The sequence below is a fragment of the Psammomys obesus genome, unplaced genomic scaffold (assembly GCF_907164565.1).
Source record: "Psammomys obesus unplaced genomic scaffold, mPsaObe1.curated_primary_1811, whole genome shotgun sequence".
Lineage (NCBI taxonomy): Eukaryota > Metazoa > Chordata > Mammalia > Rodentia > Muridae > Psammomys > Psammomys obesus.
Window position 1 is genome coordinate 4,897,518 of NW_026592710.1, and position 20,279 is coordinate 4,917,796.

A 20,279-nucleotide genomic window follows, 5' to 3' on the forward strand; every position below is an offset into this window, starting at 1 on the left:
GACTGAATAAAAGATAATCACTAACCCTATGACACCAGAGCCCGTGGTTTGAAGTAAACTGGGAAACAACTGTGCTTCAAGGCCCTTTTTGCTTTCTTTTTGTTTTTCAGTTCAGTCATATTTAAAATTAATTTTTAGTATTTCCCCACACCTACCTCTCAGTCTTTAGAATTTTTAATAGCAGGGCTTAAAAAGAGAGTGATCTAAAAGAAAATTGGCCACACTTTTAACAGGAGTTTATTTCTTGTAGATAGTTGTCACTCTTTAAACATAACTACAGTAGTGTTGCTTTTGAAGATAAAAGAAAATTTTATTTATTTATCTATCTATCTATCTATCTATCTATCTATCTATCTATTTATTTATTTATTTATTTATTTATTTATTTATTTATTTATTTATTTTAGGCAGAAGCTCTCTGTGTTGCCCTGGCTGTTCTGGAACTTACTATGTAGACCAGGCTGGCCTCAAACTTACAGAGATCCCCCTGCCTCTGCCTCATGAGTGCTGTAATTAAAGGTGTGTGCTACCGTGCCTGGCAAGAAAAAACATTTTTAGGTTTCACAATTGCTAATATTAGCATTGAAGTTAGTAACTACCCCAGATGTTTATAGAAAGAAAAATGCTTATAGCGGAAATAACCAGATATGCCATAAAATTGGGATTTGAGCTAATAGTATTTGTATGCATAGGAGGAGGGACCACCTAACAAAAACTCAGCAGGTGGGAGCGCCTGTGTGCTCTTCTCAGTCATTCACGAGTGAGTTTATCAGGCGCATGCCTGAAATGCAGTAAATGAAACCCGGATTTATTACAGTAAGTTCTTTTTTAATTCCTGTCTGCGTCAGGTACTTCATTCAAAATTTTTTTGTCCCTGTATATTTAAATTTTGTAAGCAGGAAACCAAATAATACATAAATGTGAATGTGCACACCAGCAACAAATTCTGGACAAGGGAGAAATTGCTGTTTTATTCAGAGTCGTTTTTGTCTGTTTTCTGCTACTGTTGAAATAATACCTAAGGCTCTGTAGCTTGTAAAGGAGAAGTGTTCATTTTTGCTTACAGTTCTGGGAGTCAGAGGGTGTGAAGCCAATGTCTGCTAGGCATCTGGCAATGGCCTCATGAGTTAGGGCAAACTGGCATGGACAAAAAAAGCAGAGAGAGCTAGACACTGTAACAGTCAGCTTTCACCAAAGCTAACCCTCTCTGACAGAAACTGCATTAATGCCCTCATGACGGCCATGCTTCCATGACCTCACGGAGCCCTGTGTTGCCCTCATTGCATTGCACTGGCCGTTCCCCTGACGTGTTTCAGTGTTGTCAGAGCTCCTCCAAACTGCTGGTGAAGGGTCTCTTCTCTGAGGAGTCCCACTTGCAGTTGGAGAGCTGAAGAAGGTGAGGGAGTAAGCCAGGTGAGCTTAAGGGCGTCCCAAGGAAGCATGGTCCATGAGAAGAGAAGGTCCTGGCGTGAACACACCTAATGGTGGAAAGGTTAACAAGGAACATGGCTGGAACAGAAAGGAAGAGAGGAGGGTAGGTGAAGAAGCATGGACCAAACCACAGGGAACTTTCAAAATCTTTTCCTTAGGACTTTTTAACATAACAGAAGCAGAGAAAATAATATAGTGAACCAATATGTTCTGTTTACCCAACTATAAACCATGGCCACCCTGGCGCCATCTTTACTTCCACCAATTCTTCCCCATCTGCTTCCTTATCTCAGATTTCAAACATTTCCTCCATTGGTATTTTAGAATGTGTTTCTAAAAGGCAGAGTTACCATTCATTTTGTGATGATGTCGTGTCCCGTCTTTGACTGGTAGGAGAACTGTTGGGGTGGCGGCCCTGCCCTTGTAACAGTACCCACACGGTCTCTGACAGCCTCTTTGCTTTAGTCATGAGATATTCCCGACTGAGCACAGACTTTCCTTAGCCAGAATCAGGAGTCGTCATTTCTCCAGGAGTCCCTGTTGCAGGTGGAGGGAAATGGCAACACAATGGAAACCCATGCTGGATGAGGGGCCAGTCCTTACTGTAGAGCTGCCAGTGTGTGGGGGACCTTTCAATGGGTAGGTTTAGGGGTTTCCTTTATCAAGAAAGCATATTTTGCATTAGAAAAAACTTTGGGCTGCTTGTGGAGATGCTCTGGAGGACCAGCCCAACCAAGCACTGAAAGGCTTGGGTCATAAGGTCAGGCTGGTGAGATGGTAGAAGATGCTTTACCAGGATTTATTATTGGGTTAGAACTGGGGTGTGATATAAAAAGGAATAAGGGATGGCAGTGGGAATCTTGGAACATTTGAGGCCAGAGTGAGTAGTAAAAGCACCTTCCTGGAGAGGTCCTTAGTTGTGTCTGGGTTATTCTGAGGTCTACTGTATGAGAACCTAGTCCTAGGTAAAAGTACAGGTCAGCGGTTAATATCTAGGGCAAATGATACTTAGAAACTCTGGCATGGACAAGCCTGAAGAAGTCTTTCATAGCAGTAGGAGGGAAGCTAGACAAACATGAACTTGAACTCTTGTCTGGTTGGGGGAAGGCCTCATCCAAATGACTAAACTAGGAAGTAGAGTCATAGGCATGAGGGGAGCCAGTGCATTGGGAGTGGTTGTGGCAGCTCACCTTGGGATTAGGGGTCACTAATCTAGAGTGAGTTAGGAGAGAGGTTTGCTTGCACAAAAAGAGGCAAGTGGTTCACTCTTGGACATGTAGACTCTGCAGAATGGTACCTGACTTAGTAACAATAGAGCAGGCCCTTTTTTTGCTCATCCTCAGAGCTGCCCCACCTGTCTGAGGATAGGTTGGTTAGCTGGGTTTTAATGCCTTTTTTCCCCAGCCAGGCATTTTGCAGGACAGTGGTTACCTTCCAGCCAAGCCTGTAGCAGCCAGAGAAATAGCTAAAGTCTTGAGACTGTGTCAGTTCTTTAAAAAGGGGAAGAGAGGTGCCTTAGAGTTGGGTTTGGCCATGTGATCACACGGGACCCCATTTTGTATTTAGTAGTGCTTGGTGTTCCTCACAGCAGAAGGGTAGATGTCAGCTGGGAGTTTGGGGCACAGTCGTGAGCAAGTGATGGGGTGACTCTCACAGTGATGTCAGAAGTCCTCCATAAACCTCGTAGGCAGTGACTAGTGAGTGTGTATAAGTGCCCAGGAGACTAAGGTTTCAAGATAACTGTCCCTTTGGGGGAACAAACATCTCTAAACATTTTAGATTTGGATCTTTCTATCTTGGGAGTTAGTGGTAGAATGTTTCCAGCCTGTTTTACAGTAGACTGAGTGTACCAGGACCAGCCCTAATCACCTTTGATCTCTTCAGTGGAGGTGGAGACAGAGAGCAAAAGAAGCATTACTCCCCGTTCCGGATCCTCCCTTATTTGGTTCATGTACGTAGCTCTGCCCAACCAGAGCCGGAGCCTTGCTGTCTAACACTGGTTGAAAAGATTCACTCTGGTTACGAAGGTAAGTCAGGATGCCCCACGCTTAGTAAGAAGCAGAATGCCAGCATTCAGACAGGAGCATGAGGCTAACTGTTTAGTTCTAGGTTGGAAGATTGCTTCAGTTTCAAGTGTGGGTCATGAACACCCTAAGCCATGAGCACTTGTAGCTGGTGTTTACTGGCCTTGATTTCCTGTGCTGTTACCGCCAGCACAGGGCAGCCTCCTGGTGTGTCTCACACACACTACTTTAGTCCTGTCTCTGTTGGTGGCCTGTTCTGTGGCCTTTTATATCTGCCTTGTATGAAATAATAGCACTGAAGTTATTATGTGAAGAGGCCACAGGGAAGATTGAATTTCCCAGGTAGCACATGTCTTAAAGGACTGAGGCATGTGCGCCCTGGGCTACACAAGAAGTTTAAGGCTAGCCTGGGCCACATAGTCTCAATAAGCCAGAAGCTGGAGCTAGCACTGTGCTAAGGTGCTTTTTGCTCCATGACCGCAGGCCCTCAGTTTGAGCCTCAGCATTTGGTGGAGTGGGAGACACCGTATCATAGAAGTGTTATAAAACTTTCAGAAATTACAATATGTGTATTCAATAACCAGAAATATGTTTCTAAACTTGGAGCTTTAAGCTTCTATTTACCACTTAAAATTACAGTTGGTTCTTATGAGACATGATATGTGCTTTCCTGCAAATTACCACCTGTGCATAATAAATAACACAATAAAAACATAGGACTGTGGTGAAAATTAGTTAGGTACACAATAATGACGAAAATTTTAAAAATGTTTTAAAAAAAGGACAAGGGGGCTAAAGAGGTAGTTCAGGGGTTAAGAGCACTGGCTGCTCTTCCAGTGGACCCAGGTTCAATTCTTAGCACCCGCACGATGTCTCACAACTGTCTGTAACTGCAGTCTAGGGCTGCCCTCCTCCTGTACACACGAGCAGGACAGAACCGTAGATTTCCACGTTGGACCAGGGGTCCTCAACGTGTGGTCACACCACCTCAGGAGTAGAACAGACCTATTACAGGGTTTGCTCCCCAGATACTCTGCATATTAAATATTCACATTATAGTTCTTAACAGCAAAATTACAGTTATGAAGTAGCAATGAAATTTTATGGTTGGAGGTCACCACAGCACGAAGGTTGAGAACCACTGCGTTAAACAATAAAAAAAAAAAAAAAACATCAAAGCTACTATAAATATGGCTTGGGGTGAACCGAGGTAACCACAGACAGTTGAAATGTACGCATGTTGTATGTATCCCTGAGTAGCTCCAAGCACTGGGTTGGTGGGTGGGTTGGTTTGTTCACATTCACTTGGTTTCTTGCAGTTGAAATGTTTAAGTAACTGATGCAAGCCATATTCTCAGATAGTTGTCTGCATTTTTCAATGCACATTTTAGAGCAAAACGTACCTAACTTGATGGTACCAATTTTACTACATAATGTTGTTTTAGTGGTACCTCATGTGCTTTCCTTTAATTATACACAACCACCAAAGAGATTCGGCTTTTCCCTTATTCCAGCTTTAACTGTTAGATAAACTATGAGAAAACTGTTTGTGATAAAGAAACTAGCTATTGAGAATGCAACAGACTTCCTGTATTTAAAATTAACCATAATGTAGTCCCCACACATGGACCTCAATAAACTCAAGTTAGTAACGAAAATTATCATTATTTTACCATAGCTTTGACTTCACAACAGACCTGTAAGGTAGATTTCTGTCGTTTCATACAGAGATTTTATTCCTTGTATGTTTAGGAGCTAGTTGAGTCAATGATTGATTGGATGTTGGAACTTTCATCAGTCTCTTTTCTTTTTTAATAGCGCCTCGAATCCCAGTAGATAAAAGAATTTTTACCACAACACACACGCCAGGATGTATGTTTCTTGAAGTAGATGAAAGGTAAATACTTTTTTGAGTCTAAAGAAATTTGTTTCTGAAGACTATGACAAACTTGTCAGTTTGCCTGAGCGGTTCCTGTTGGTTACAGCGCAGCTTAAATTGATTTCTCCTAAATAAAGTTATGTTTAAGTTAAACTTACTTACTTATTTATTTATTTATTTATTTATTTATCGCCACCTTTCTGGTGTTGGGTCTCCCCTTCCACTGTGTGGTCTCAGATCCAGCTCAGGCCGGCAGGCTGAGTGGCAAGGACTTGTCCCTGCTGAGCCATCTCACTGTACCAGTTAGCTGAATTTTAGTGTAAACATCTTTAATAGTGTATTTTTACAAGTGATCTACATGACATCTTACTAGATTTCATAACATTGAGTCAGGTGGCACACATGCTATTTTACATAAACCAAGGACCAGTTCACCAAAAACATCTGACTGAACTTAGGACCAAGACTCAAATCTTTTAGCATTTGTTCTAGTGGTATTTCCATTTGACAAATACTGCTTAAATCAATTTATGTTAGCTATTATAATTAGTCTGAAGAGGAAAAAGAAAAGAGAACTTTAAAAAAAAAATAAGGCTAGCTTTTTTTAAAGAATTTTTCTCTATTTTGAACTTATGCTACCTTTTGGAGGGCAATTTTTAAATTACTTTTGTTACTTTTTTTTAACGATGGCTTTTTTAACGATCTACCATAATGATGGTAGATGGTGCTTATTGCTGTTTTTCAGTATTTTTTAAAGACTTATTTATTTATTATTTATACACTGCTCTGCCTGCATGTGTGCCTGTGCACGGGAAGAGGGCGCCAGATCTCACCATAGATGGCTGTGAGCCAACATGTGGTTGCTGGGAATCGAACTCAGGAACTTTGGAAGAACAACCAGTGTTCTTAACCTCTGAGCCATTTCTCCAGCCCCAGTATTTTTTTTTTTTTAAGAAAAAAAATATATTAACTTTGTGTATGGGTGTTTTGCCTGCATGTGTGTCTGTACTGTGTGGGGGGCACCTCTAAGGAAGACAGAAGAGAGCGTCAGAGCCCCTGGAACTAGAGCTACAGATGGGCGTGAGCTGCCATATGGGTGCTGGGATTCTAACTCGGCCTCTGCAAGAGCTGTCAGTGCACTTAACTGCTTAGCCATCTCTCCACCGCCTGAGTCTCAGTGTTTCTGTTTGGGTAAAGTAAACACTGGTGTGATGTTAGTATGTTTAACCCCACATACTCAAATTTATTTGAGAATTCTATTTATACTTTGAAAATCTAAGAAACAGGACTAAGCTACGCATTAGTGTAAAGCGAAACACAGAAAATGTTATGGAGCCAGTTTTTTTTCAGTCAGCCATACAAGGCTTTTTTACTCTGAAAACATTTCTGGGATTTGTCTATGTGGTAGTTGCCTTTTGATACTATATTTGACTTTGACAATACATTGTATCCAGTGATTATTAATCACCTTTTTGTTCGTTAACGTAATGAAACAGTGGGAATGAACAACTTGTAAGGAGGAAAGAAAGGTTTATTCACTGCACAGCGCAGGCCATGGTCAGCTGACTGGCTCCATTGCTTTGAGAGCTCTGGTGGGTAGCGCACAGTGAGGCAGATCTACCTAAGTCATGGTACAGGAAGTAGAGGGAAGTCATGGAGGAACCTGAAAGCAGGAACCATGGAGGATGCTGCATGCTGGCTCACTCCCTGTCTCTCCTATTGCCTTATGTTTTGCTAGCCCTTACACAGCCTGAGAGCACCTGCCCTGGAAATGACATTGGCTGCTGTAGAACAGGTCACATTAAGACAATCAAGGCAGTTTCTCCCAGACATGTCCACAAACAAACATGATCAAGACAGATATACCATTGAGACTTTTTTCAGGTGATTGGAAGCTTTGTCAAGTCGACAGTTAATGCAGACCCAAGACAGGCCTGAGAGGGGTAGCCCAGTGCCAACTTCTTTCTACTAGGCTTTTTCTCCTAAGGGCGTCACCACCTCCCAATAGCGTTCTGTGCTGGGGACCATGTTTTCAGTACACTCTTGGGGAAAATTCAGGGTCCACACTGTACCAATGCTGTATAAATCCACAGCCCACTGCCTCATGAGCATTCTTCTGTGTTAACATCTGACAACACAGTGAGGAGCTTGCTGAACACTCATGTCCACAAGTGATCTCCAGAGCTGCTGAGTGCTGTGTTCACAGTGAGCCTACAGGCCTCCACTGAATCTAAGAGATGGTTTTGATGCAACATGGCAGAAGACCACTGACATAATTAGCTTGTAGCTGTTCCCATAAACAGGCACTTGAAGTTTTGCTTTCATGGATGCATTAATGGGTATCTTTTCATAGATTTTCTTCATATTTAGTATCAAATGAGAGATTAGGGTTTGATAGTGATGTTTTATTTGCAGAGCAGGAGGCAGAGTCCTTACATATGCTAAGCGCACAGTCTACTACTAAGCTGCATTGCCAGCCTGAATGGGTATTTTTAAGTATATAAAAAGTTACCTGCCCAGTATAACGTGCCTCCTGTGCTGTGTGTGTGCCTGTGCTCCAGAGCAGTGCCTTTGCTTGGTTACCTACCTCAGGATTTGATTGGAACATCAATCTTAACATACTTACACCCAGAAGATCGGCCTCTGATGATTGCTGTACACCAAAAAGGTAGGGCCTGATCCTTCGTAGAAGCTGTTATTTGCCACTGATTGATTCTTATTTTTCAGTGTGTTTCCCATTGGAGCTTAGCTTTTACTCAAATTAAAAAAAAAAAAGTATTGAAACCACTAGAGTAATTGTTTTCTATTTTAAATTGCTAAAAACTCCCAAATAGATAACTGAAGCAGGACACTTAAAATCTTATCTGTGTCGAGTTTGGTTTTAATCTTCTTGCTTTACGTAGTTTTAAAGTATGTGGGCCATCCTCCGTTTGAACACGCGCCCATCAGATTCTGCACTCAGAACGGAGATTATGTCATTCTGGATTCCAGCTGGTCCAGCTTTGTGAACCCCTGGAGCAGGAAGGTTTCCTTCATCATCGGTCAACATAAAGTTAGAACGTAAGTTTATCAGTTATTGCTGTGGCGTACAGAGGTGAGCAGGGCCAGTGTCCCCATATCACGGGAAGAATTCAGGGCCTTGATTTAGTTTTCCTTACACTGCCAGCACTCTGATTTCTTTTTTGATAATAATTGCAATCTTGGGGTGGTGTTTCAGCTTTCAGGTCACTGTGGCTCCGCTCTAGATCTGTAACTGCAGGGCCAGGGCATCCAGCACCCTCTTCTAGCCTACACAGGCATTGTAGACGTGCATGAGGTGCACAGACATACACTCAGGCAGAACATCATATGCATGAAAAATTAAACATTTTTAAATATTTCATTTTGTGTGTACAGTTGTTTTGCTTACATGTATGTAAGTATAATAAGTGTGTGCCTGGGGCCCTTGGAGGCCAGAAGAGGACACTAGATCCCCTGGAACTGGAATTGCAAACTGCTGTAAGCAGCTATGTGAGTGCAGGGAATCAAACCAGGTTCATCTTCAGGAGCAGGAAGTGTTCTTACCACGGAGCTATCTCTTTAACCACTAGCCCTGCTGTTTCGTGGTTACTTCTTCCACCCAGGCTCACACTGATTAATGCCTACATCAGATGTGTCTGACTCAGGATTCCTCATTGTTACCCACTCTCCCAAGGTCCCAAGTTTCATGGCATGGTATAAGCCTTGCTACCTAGACTGGTCCCTTCCTCTATCCCCCCCTCTCCCCTTAATAACTAGGGGACCTGCACAAGGTTGAAATTCCTTTGTAAAGAAATTGGAGCAGTGCCTGTCACCCACTAGGGTTGAGAAGGTGGCTCTCAACCTTCCTTATGCTGCGACCCTTTAATGCAGTTCCTCATGTTGTGGTGACCCCAACCATAACATTTTCATTGCTACTTCATAACTGTGATTTTGACACTGTTATGAACTATAATATGAATGTTTTTGGAGATAGAGGTTTGCAAGTGGGGTCACAACCGTCAGGTTGAAAACTACTGCTTTAGGGCTTTTGAAGGTATTTTTTTCATATTCTAAAAACTAGCACAGGTCTTAGGAGGAGGTCCTAATAAATGTCAGTTTCTTCTCTTATTACCATCCTTGTTGCCATTCACCATATTCAGGTAGTAATCTTTGTTCTGTTTGTTTTTTTTTTAAACATATTGTATAAGGAGAACAACCACATGTGTAACGTGACACACACACATGAAGGTCAGAGAGCATCTTGTGTGGAACATCCTTTCACTGTGGGTTCAGTGATCAAACCCAGTCAACAGTTTCACCCACTGAGCCATCTTAGTGGTAGATTTTAAATCTCTGAAGGCTGTGAATGAGATGGGAAGTGGTAGTGTGATGGCTGTGTTTCACCACTAGGCGGGCTGCAGAGTCACCTTTGTCAGGTGGCCTAGGTGGCTAGCGGCTTTATTGTATTTTTATTTTTGGTTTTTTGTTTTTGTTTTTCATTTTGAAGTTTTGTTTATTACATATATATTATATATATATATATAAATATAAATATATATATACAAACAGTTATTGAGCCAAAACTATATATTATGTGTAGTCTATAAATCTTGCATATCATGTTGACACATTTTCTTTATACTTCACGGGTATTTTTAGCTGTGATTATTTACTTTTTGAAAAAATTTACAAAAATAACATATGGAGCTCACTATATACAAAATGATACTCCTTGAATTTACATTAAACATGGATACGCTGGATTTCAATAATCTAATAATTTTGTTTATGTCAACATTATTAGGCAGCAGCATAGAAAACATGTAATATTTAACTGAATACATTTAGCTAGATCTAACTAGAAGTACGGAAGTTAATATATTTATATATATGTCTTTGTTTTAAAGACATATATATATATATATATATATGTATTAATTTTTGTTTTGTTTTGTTTTTTTGAACCAAGGTCTCACCATGTAGCCCTGGCTGTCCTGGAACTCTGTGTAGATTAGGCTGGCCTTGAACTCACAGAGATCCTCCTGCCTCTGCCTCCTGAGTGCTGGGATTACAAACGTGCCACCACACCCATCTAATTTTTTAAGTTTTATGTTTTACTATTTTTTAAATTATGTGTAGGTGTGTGTGTCTGCATGTGGCTATGTGCAGGTGCCCTTGAGGCCAGAGACGTCAGATCTCCCAGGGGCTGGCGATATAGGTGATGAGCCACCAGACCTGGGTAGTGGGGATCGAACTTGGGTTCTCTGGAAGAGCAGCAGGTACTCGTAACTGCTGTGCCACGTCCAGCCCAGCTTTAAGCATTTACTGCTTGGTAGCGTCAGGCTCTTAAACCTCCTACAGGGGTTGAATAATTTGTCAGATTTTAAAACCAGTCCTTCCTGAGGCTCGTAGAAGCAGAAAAGTGGCTTGTCACTGGTTTTGTGTATTTATGGACATTCACTAAACAGATAATATGTACATAGTTCTGAACTGCTTACATAAAGATCAGTGCTAGAGAGATGTGCCAGATGTTTGCCTGCAATCCCAGTTCTCAGCAGGTAGAGATAGGAGGATCAAAAGTTCTAGGCTAGCCTGGGCTGCTATGGCACGGTTTTGTCTCAGAACACCAAGGCCTGAAGATGTAGTTTAGTGATGGAGTGTTCTCCTGGCATGTCAAGGCCCTGTGTTCTGTCCCCAGTGCTTTGTGGGTTAGGGGCTGTTATGTTCAGTTTGTTTCTTTGGGTATTTTTAACTCCATATTTTTTGTATCTACAGCTAAAGAGTTGCTTCATCAAAACATGGCTTATTCTTTAAATGGCCTGTTATAAATACTTTAGAGTTCATTTTAAATGAATTGGCATAATTGACTCATTGTTTCACCTGGTGTTTTATAGGAGTCCCCTAAATGAGGATGTTTTTGCTACCAGAATTAAAAAGGCAACTGATAATGACAAAGGTGTTATGGAATTGCAAGAGCAAATTCACAGACTTCTTTTGCAGGTAAAGCGAGAGGTTTTTAAAAACACATCCTTCCCGAAATTGTGTTCTATGTCAGTTCAGGCTTAGGACTGTCACTGCACAAGAATGCACTATGAGGAGAGGGAGATCTTAGGAATTTCTGCCTTTCTCTTCGCTTCTATGGAGTAAGTTCTGTTTATCTTGTTCTTTATTCTGTGCGAGAAGCACAGAACATTTCTGGTTGCATACGATTTGGCACAGCAAACTGAGCTGCAATGACAGGAGAGGCCCTTGCCTTCTTCATGAAAGAAGAATTCTCATGTTTCAGGTATCAGCAGTGAACTCAGCATCTGAGTTTGGGCTTCAGTGGTTTTGGGGTTTTTGTTTTGTTTTGATTTGGTTTGGTTTGGTTTTATAGATTTTATTTATTATTTATACAGTATTCTGCCTGCATGTGTGCCTGCACGCCAGAAGAGGGCACTAGATCTCATCATAGATGGTTATGAGCCACCATGTGGTTACTGGGAATTGAGCTCAGGACTTCTGGAAGAAACATCCAGTGTTCTGAGCCATCTCTCCAGCCCTGATTTTAGTTTTTTAATTTAGATTTTAAAATTAGAAAAGAGATGTGGTTGGTCTCACTATTTCTTGTTATTATAAAGGAAGAATAGGACAATTCCCTGTTGAAAAGAACAACCAGAGATGTAGAAGTTGAGTGAGTCACATGGCTGTGAGCCCAGTGGTTTTCAGAAATGGCTCTCATAAAATCACTAGGGTTCAGAAGTGTCTGAAGTTTTATAAAAGTCCGTATTTTATTTTGTGTTTTGTCTATTCTAAATTTATTATAAAAAATAAATATACTATTAAATTCTTTATGGTTTTTAAAATCAGTTATCTTTCAGCATCTAAAAGAGCTTAATCAGTTATCTTTTAGCATCTAAAAGAGCTTGTTGCTGTAATCTCCACCTAGACTACAAAGTTAGGCCCTGTCCTGAGAACAGGAAGGCACTGACGAGCTCCTGACAGCAGCATCCAGGCTGACCACGTCAGCTCCCCCTGCTGTAGCGTTTAAGAAGCTCTTACTTAGCCTTGATGATTGTAGACTAGAAGCTCTGAGGTGAATGTCGCCACCACCTAGCAGGAACTGAACTGGGCCCTTCCTCTTAGCCAGTGCATGCCAGTGCGTCCAGTGGCTACGGGAGCCTGGGCAGCAGCGGCTCCCAGGAGCAGCATGTGAGCGTCACCTCTTCCAGCGAGTCAAGTGGACACTGCCCAGAGGAGGCACAGAAGGAGCAGGTGTGTGGCAGACGTGCTCTTGCAGGCGCCCTTCTCTGTCGTATGTCAGTGTTGGTCCTGTACCTGGTGACATCTTAGCAGTTGTTTGTCATTTGACAGATTTCAGTCTATTTTAGAAAATGATTTTAGTAGATATAGATAAATGCCCTTTATCTCTATCTATAAATAAAAAGAACTTCTGAGCTAGGCATGGTGGGGCACAATTATAACTTCAGCACTCGGGCAGAAAGCAAGAGGATTATGAGTCTGAGGCCAGCTGGGCTAAAGGGTAAGGAGCCTGTCTTTTAGAGGGGGAAAAATCACCTTTTCCAGGTGACACTTGGATTAATTGTACGTAAAAGCAGTGTGCCGTGGGTGATGGCGGTTCAGTTTGATGGCCATCAGTTTCCCTTGCACAGCAAGAAGGGTAATTAAAGTGAGGACTGCTTTTAGTCAAGTCTCAGAGGACCACAAGTTGAACATGTATTGTTTGCAGTGTGTGAGCACTCACTGCTACGTTTCTAACCCTGTTCTGTCGTTCTTCCCTAAGATGACCTTGCAGCAGGTCTATGCCAGCGTAAACAGAATTAAGAATGTGGGCCAGCAGCTGTACATTGAGTCGATGGCCAGGCCGTCAGTCAGGCCGGTGACGGAGACGCGCACGGAGCTGCAGGGTGGTGGTAAGTCAACAGAGTGGCCCTCGGCTGCCCCCATGTCTCTTCACAGGGAGCAGCCTGAGCCTGGGCAGCTTTCCGGCTCGCTGATTCGTGCAGAAAGCAGTACTTGATGAGAGTAAGCCAAGTGGCTTTTAAAATACAGCTCAGTATGCTTTCAGAAGCAGTTTTACTACCATCAGATTCTTAGGTTCTTCCTTTCTGAGCTATTTAAACCCAAAAGCTAATTTTTAATACACCTCAGATAGTAAAGAATATTGAAACGATCCTGTTCTGTCATTTGAAACAAATGGAAAATGATCTAGACTGAGTGAAAAACATTGGCCTTTTAATCTTTTCTCAAATGTGAGGTCAGGCTCACTCCAGAAGAATTGGATGAATCGATTATATTCAGTGGCATTATGTTGAAAAGCTAGCCTGGTTACACAGCGGCAAAAGGTCTTTGTTAGGGAGATTGGATCAGACTGCTAGGGATGCAACCCAGAGCCTGGCAGACACTCCCCCAGCCATACTGCCGGCCTGTGTACATTGACAGTGTACTTGCCTGTTCTTTATTTTACACACTGACCGTTTTTAACATAACTAACTCTTCTTTCATTTTCCTCCTGAAGTTTAATACAATTTTAGAAATCATGGATTTTGATCATGTAAATTTATGATAGTATTTATCATTGTCCAATGTAAAGCTTACATCACAGTGGTGACATTTACTTTCTCAGACCAGTAATAACATTAACTATGATCTGTAATAACTCAGGATCTGTCCTGGTTTTAAGACAGCAGACAGGGGAGGTAAAAGCCGGGGCATGGCCATGCATGCTGGTAAGTCCCATGTTAGTTAGGTGTGGAGACCACAGATCCCAGTCGCCCACTAGCCAGCCAGTCTAACCAGCAAAATGAGCTCCAGGTTCGGTGAAAGACCCTACATCAGAAGATAAGTTGGAGAATTACCAAAGATACCCAAAGTTGACCTTTGATTGTGCTATTGATGCACAATCACCCCTACCCCCCAAACTTCAAATTGCTATTCACATATTATGTAGCCTTGGACATTGTGTACTGTTATATCAAAGTTGCTGAGATTTCCAGGTGCAGTGGTACCTGCCTTTAACCCCTGTAATCAAGAGGCACAGACGGGTAGATCATTATGAGTTCAAGGTCAACCTGGTCTTCAAAGTGAGTTCCAGTCCTGCCAGGGCTATAAAATGAGACTGTGTCTTCCCCACATTTTTTTTTCTGAGACTGTAACTTTCAAACAAAAAGGCATTTATTTCTCACGGGGTGGAAAGGTGGGATGTCTAGGTCAAGTGTAGAAGGTACAGTATTCAGTGAGAGCCCTGACTCCGCTTTCAAGAATGAGCTTGAATTCCTCACATTCTCTAAAAGAAAAGGAAAAACTCTCCTTACATGGTAAAAGGACAAAACTCCAAAAAGAGCCTTAGCTAGTTCCTGCTCCTGTCACTCCTTGTTTTTGAGATGTTACCTCGATCCTTCTGTAGGAGCCTCCAGCATGCTGGGGCTGCATGCATGCCACCACACCAACCTCCAGTGGATTTACTAGGTTAGGAGAGTGCTGTCATTTTCCGCTCAGGGAGAAGAAAGAGCATCACTGCACACTTAGAAAAAGACAGCAACTCTGTGACCTTTCTTCACGAAGCTGGAGTACTGAAGCAGCAGCTGGCAGTTTTAAAATCCAAGGAAGGACTCAGGCTTATGGGACAGATGAGGTGCAAACACTGGACTGCTGTTCAGCAGCTTCCTGAATCAAACAACTTGCAAGAGACAAATCCTTGCTAAAATAAATGCAGGGGGATAGCAAGAGCTGAAAGTGGAGCAGACACTCAAAACGCTCTCAAAACAGCCACCACTTGAAGCACAAAGTCTGGCTAGAGGAATGTGGAAATTGAATCCCTCATAGAACATAGTGGTAACAAATTGCAAGCCTGGCCTAGGTTTATATTAATCCAAACACAGGCCTTTACAGGGAGACAGCTGCTCAGTCTCTGCTGTCCTAGAAAGGCTACTGAGCTTTTGATAAGAAATGAAGTTTATGGAAGGACAAGAAGGGGAAACCCAAAAGACAAAGTGGACACTGAAAGAAGATACAAACGTACAACAGTGGAAATACCTGACAAGTTAAGCTAATTGTGAATAGTGCATTGCAAGACTACTGAGCAGAGTAGGTCATGAGCAAGGCCAGCTCTGAGAAGTAACTGAAAGAAAGGGCCAGATGAAACTGGCCCTTTAGAAATGCCGGAGGTACTGTGTGTATCCTGCTGCCTGTTTTTTCCTACTGTTTTGCCTCAGTGACTTAAAAATGTTCATACGACCAGAGTCAAAAGAGGCTAATGTTGATGTTTACGTACTCTGGGGAGCAAAAGGTTTCAGCAAATCAGACACGAAAAATGGCTGCCATCAACACACCAGAAGCAGTAAGCCACAAGACAGTTTGCTTCGGATATCTTTTCAATTACTCAGACTGAAACAAACTTTCAGTTCAGGGGGTCACTTCACACTATCTAATATGGGACTAAGTGGGGTGCTAAAAGAAATATTTGAAAATATAACAATCAAGATTTTCAGCAGACTCAAAGAACATCAGTATTAAAAAAAAAAAAAAAACATTTTTAAAAACCTGCTTTGTCATACCTTGTTCATACTGCTGGAAACAAAACCAAAGAGAACCTCGTGAAGGCGGCGGGAGCGGATGGCCACAGATGAGACTTAGCGGTGTGTCTCTCCAGAAATGGCTCAATAGGAGACCGTAAACTGCATCTCCAAAGAACTGGCAGCAGAGTCCTGTGTCTGGAGGAAAATCCTTCAGATTTCTCAGTCATCTGAGAATTTGACAGCACACTTTTCTACCAGAAATGTCAAGGAATTTTTTAATGGTTTGATTAATTGTGTGTGTGTGTGTGTGTGTGTGTGTGTGTGTGTGTGTGTGTGTGCCATGCACACATGAGTGTGGGCGCCAGTGGAGGCTAGGAATGTTGGTGCTTCTGAAACTGGGGTTACAGGTGCTAGTTGCAGCCACCCAGCATGGGTGCTGGGAATTGAACCTGGCTCCTCTAGAAGAACAGTACTCACTCTTAATCACTGAGCTATCTCTCCAGCCCCAGGAGTTTTTTACCACAGAAAAGAATGATAAAACCTATTTACACTAAGGAGTGAAAAATTACTGGATGAGGAATAAAAGAAAATAAATTTTATTTCTAATTGATTTGCAAGATAACTGACTAAAAATAGTACTCTTTATGACATACAAATAAAATGTGGCAGCAGGGAGTTTGGGGAATACACTGTTGTCTGCCTTTGAAATAATGTAATAACTGGAGATGAACCCTGAGCACCTTGTAAGTTAGATGAAGGATGGTGAATGGGCAGGCATTGTGACACAGTTTATCTGCTGTTGACCTTAGAGAGCTCAGGAAGAATCCGCTGTTTCTGGCGATGCTGGATTGTTCTGCCCAGGATAGTGCTGGGTGGGTAACATAGGCAGTAACATAGGCAGTGTTCACACACTGGACGAAGAGACAGCTTGCATCCCATGTGGGCTGGGGCAGAACAGAAAGCTTGCAGCACACTGTTGAGAACAGCGCACAGTTTAATAGAAACAGTTATCTGCCGCTTTCCACTTGTTTTGGTTTTGGTTTTTTGTTTGTTGTTTTGTTTGTTTGTTTGTTTTAACTTACAAGTGACTGTGTAACTGAAACCATGGAGCTATTGGTAGAGCCTTGCAGGATGGGCAAAGCTCTGGGCTCAATCTCCTGTCCTCCAGAAAACTAAAACCACAGGAAGCAAAAACAGCCACCAGTGCTGGGGCTACATACTGAGATTGAAAGGAAAGAAGAGCTGACTCCAAATGGGGTAGCTGAGAGAATCTGTGCATTTGCCAAGATCCATAAACATATATCCCATCCCAGCATGTCGTAAGATCTCAAAGCCATGTGTGGGTAAATCTGCTAAGCAGGAGTGCCATTAACATCCTCAAGGAGGGGAGGTTAAGTCACTGTAGAGAAGAAGTAAAAATCACTTTACCTAAATACCAGATACAGAGTACTAATGTCCATAAACACCATACCCAGGCTGGTGTGTTTATCTCTAGAAGAATCCTCAAGTTACTTTGTACTGGGAAAACTAATGACAAACGTCATAGATAATGATAACAAGGTTTTTCACTGTTGTGGAGGTTTTAAGGAGGAATTCTGAAACAAATTGTCCTGGACTGGCGGTAGAAGCCTGTGGAAAAACTCAAGCATTCAGCTGGACCAGTAGATGGACAGATAGAGAAGGGTTAATATATAGACTTGTATATCAGCTCTGACCATTGAGAGGACTTACAAGCATAGACACACACCTAACAGAGAGATCTTGGTTTCTAAGTGTATTTTTTCAAACAAAAGGAACCAAGGCTAGAGAGTAAAGATATTCAAGGGTCAGATAGATAGACATCAGAAGAGCACAGGGAGCAGGCGGCTTGGAAGAGCTACAAATAGCCCAAGCTAGGATAATTTAAGTAACAAAATTCACCATCATAGTGCTGGCTCATTACCCAACAATAGCTGTGTGTCTGTACTGATAAACGCCGGACTGAGGGGCCGTGTTACCATAAAGTTACGATCTGACCACCAGAGCCACTGAGATCCTGGACTGGATCCTGAAACAAAAGTTCCAGTTAGTGATAATGCAGCAAGAAGTGAGTAAAAAGCATTCCTTCACTGAATGCCATGGCTTGACCACAGTGCTGTGTGAGTGTTAGTGCGCAGCTCTGGTTGGGGTGTGTGGGGACAAACGCTGCTGAGTTAAGGCGAGGCTATCCAAGGAGTTGTATTGCCATAAAGCCCTGTGAAGAGAGGCCTCTCCTGCTCCGCCGGAGATGCCAGTCCCTGAGAACAGCGGCGGCTAGTGCCACAGATAGGTCAGCAGTGTGTGACGTCGTTAACCACTTCTTCCTGAACTCTGTGCAGTCCCCGCCTCCACAGCACTGGTTTGCACATTTCCTCTCTCTGCCTGTCTTTCTGTGTTCTTTACCGGGCTCTTCCTGTTCTCCAGGAGGTTCTGGTTCCCTGCTGGAGGCCTTTCCTTATCTCCACACCTGTGCCACTAGCCATATTTGATAATTTAAGTTCACATTCAGATCAGTACAATTCTATCTTATTCCTTGGTTGTCGTGGCCCATTTCACGTGCTTCCTGTGATGGTGGCTAGCATGTGGGGCAGCATAAAACCCACTGTTCAGTCACCAGAGAGGCTCTGCTGTGTGTTTTACCTCACACCATAGGCAATGCTGTGTGCTTTGCCTTGCAACACGGAGATATGTGTGATACCAGTTACTCTGGCACCATGCCCACTGACCGACTCTGCAGACATCCAGTACACAGGCGGTGTACAAGGTGGGGTGACACAGCATTTAGGTGTCTTAGCCAGTTGCAATAAGTAGCATTAGCTCGACGTTGGCATTCCCCAAGCTTTCATCTGAGAGTTGCCGTGGTAATCCTTGCCTGAGGTGGTTGTTTCACTCATTTTAGAAATTCCCAGTGTAATCATTCTGTGTGGCTTCTCTTGTACGTCATTTTATTCACTTTACTGATAGTTCTTTGTCATTTGCTTAGATCTGCACTCGTGCTTAATGACGTGAAATGCACTGCATGATGTTCTGTAAATGTATGCTATGAGCTTACTGTGATTTGCTGAATACTTTCTCAATACAAGCTAAATATTTTAATTGTATGTCTTTTCATTTTCTTTCAGATGAGCAGAAGGACTTTTCTTCCTCTCAGACACTGAAGAATAAAAGCATGTGTGCCGGCTCTTGTGACGATCTGAGACGAGAGCACCACAGCTCATCCTACCAGCAGATGAACTGTATCGACAGCGTCATCAGGTAAGAAGTGCTTCCGGGATGTCAGTCAGCCGGAACGCTGGCTCATCGCTGTGTGGCTGCCTGGCATTTTCAGAATGTCTGCACTGATTCTGTACTCTAGACGACAGGATCAGTTGGTCATGCACAGCCCTGAGAGCTGCGGGGACAGTGCTGCTGAGTCTCCTGTGAGCCAAGAGGTGCTGCTACTTACAGCTTACAGCTTGTGGGGCATCGTGGAGGACACAGAATAAGAAGCCACATTCCCTCTGTGAAGGCCTAAGCTGGTCAGAGTTAAATGGCTGAGCTCTGAGGACCAATTAAACAGCATAGTAGAAGAGAGGTTGTAAGCCAGTAACACAGGCTGGGACGGTCAGGGCTGACTTCATCCAAGAAGGAAGGACAAAGTCCCCTATCTCTATGAAGTCCCCTCCCTCAGTGGCATAAGCACAAGTGGCCTGGCCTGGCCAACAAGAAGACTCAGCCTAGTTTTGTTGTAGGTACCTGACAAGCTACAGTCTCCCGGCCTTGAAAAGAAAGTGCATATCCTGCACAAACACGTCTTCATCCTCAGAAGAAGCCAGGCAAAACCACGAGGTGGACAACGGCGCGACACTGCGAGGTAGCGGGAGAGCTGTCAGGGTGGATGACATCATTGCAATCACAGAGATCTTCCCTCTCTATGGCCAGTGGCTTTAAGTTGTCAGTTCCTGACTTCTGTAAGCTTTCGTTAGCATTTTTTCACCATCAGTTTCTCATATATCACCAGATACTGAACAGATCCTGAACGTACGTAGACAGGAAACAACTGGACCATCCACAGACGGCGCTGAAGTCGGCGCTGCACGGACGCTGTCCGCTGCCGCACTGAGCACGGGGTCTGGCAAAAGCCAGTGCAGCTGCACCAGCACTGCTGTGCATGCCCCACCCCTGCAGCCAGGTACCGCCTTTGCCTTTTGATGAGAGGAGAGCCGTTGGCACCGTCTGCCTAATTACCGTGTGGGCTGTAACTACTTTTCCCGTCTTTCACTTAGTATGCTAACTGAGAAGTGTCCGGCGCTTGTGTCGGTTATGCAGTACAGGCTGTATTTCCTAGGGCGTATGTGTTAATATGGTCAGTGTGGCGCTCTTAGAGCTGCTAGGCTCTCTGTGTCCGCCATTATTAACGTAGTTCTCTGT

The 20,279-nt window shown here is 43.0% G+C and overlaps 1 protein-coding gene across 4 annotated transcripts in view; it reads left to right on the plus strand.

The window, feature by feature from the left end:
* Per3 (period circadian regulator 3) overlaps window positions 1–20,279 on the plus strand; it is a 47,560-nt gene that overhangs the window by 7,069 nt on the left and 20,212 nt on the right. For all 4 annotated transcript variants that reach the window (XR_008721014.1, XR_008721013.1, XM_055615034.1 and 1 more), the window contains exons 6-15: window positions 3,316–3,458; window positions 5,274–5,352; window positions 7,896–8,002; window positions 8,238–8,394; window positions 11,229–11,334; window positions 12,460–12,588; window positions 13,118–13,247; window positions 18,992–19,124; window positions 19,601–19,722; window positions 19,870–20,040. Coding sequence is in view for 2 of the 4 variants with exons in the window: in XM_055615034.1 (XP_055471009.1) it covers window positions 3,316–3,458; window positions 5,274–5,352; window positions 7,896–8,002; window positions 8,238–8,394; window positions 11,229–11,334; window positions 12,460–12,588; window positions 13,118–13,247; window positions 18,992–19,124; window positions 19,601–19,722; window positions 19,870–20,040 (1,277 nt within the window). In the remaining 2 variants the exon portion in view is untranslated. The remainder of the gene's footprint in view (window positions 1–3,315; window positions 3,459–5,273; window positions 5,353–7,895; window positions 8,003–8,237; window positions 8,395–11,228; window positions 11,335–12,459; window positions 12,589–13,117; window positions 13,248–18,991; window positions 19,125–19,600; window positions 19,723–19,869; window positions 20,041–20,279) is intronic.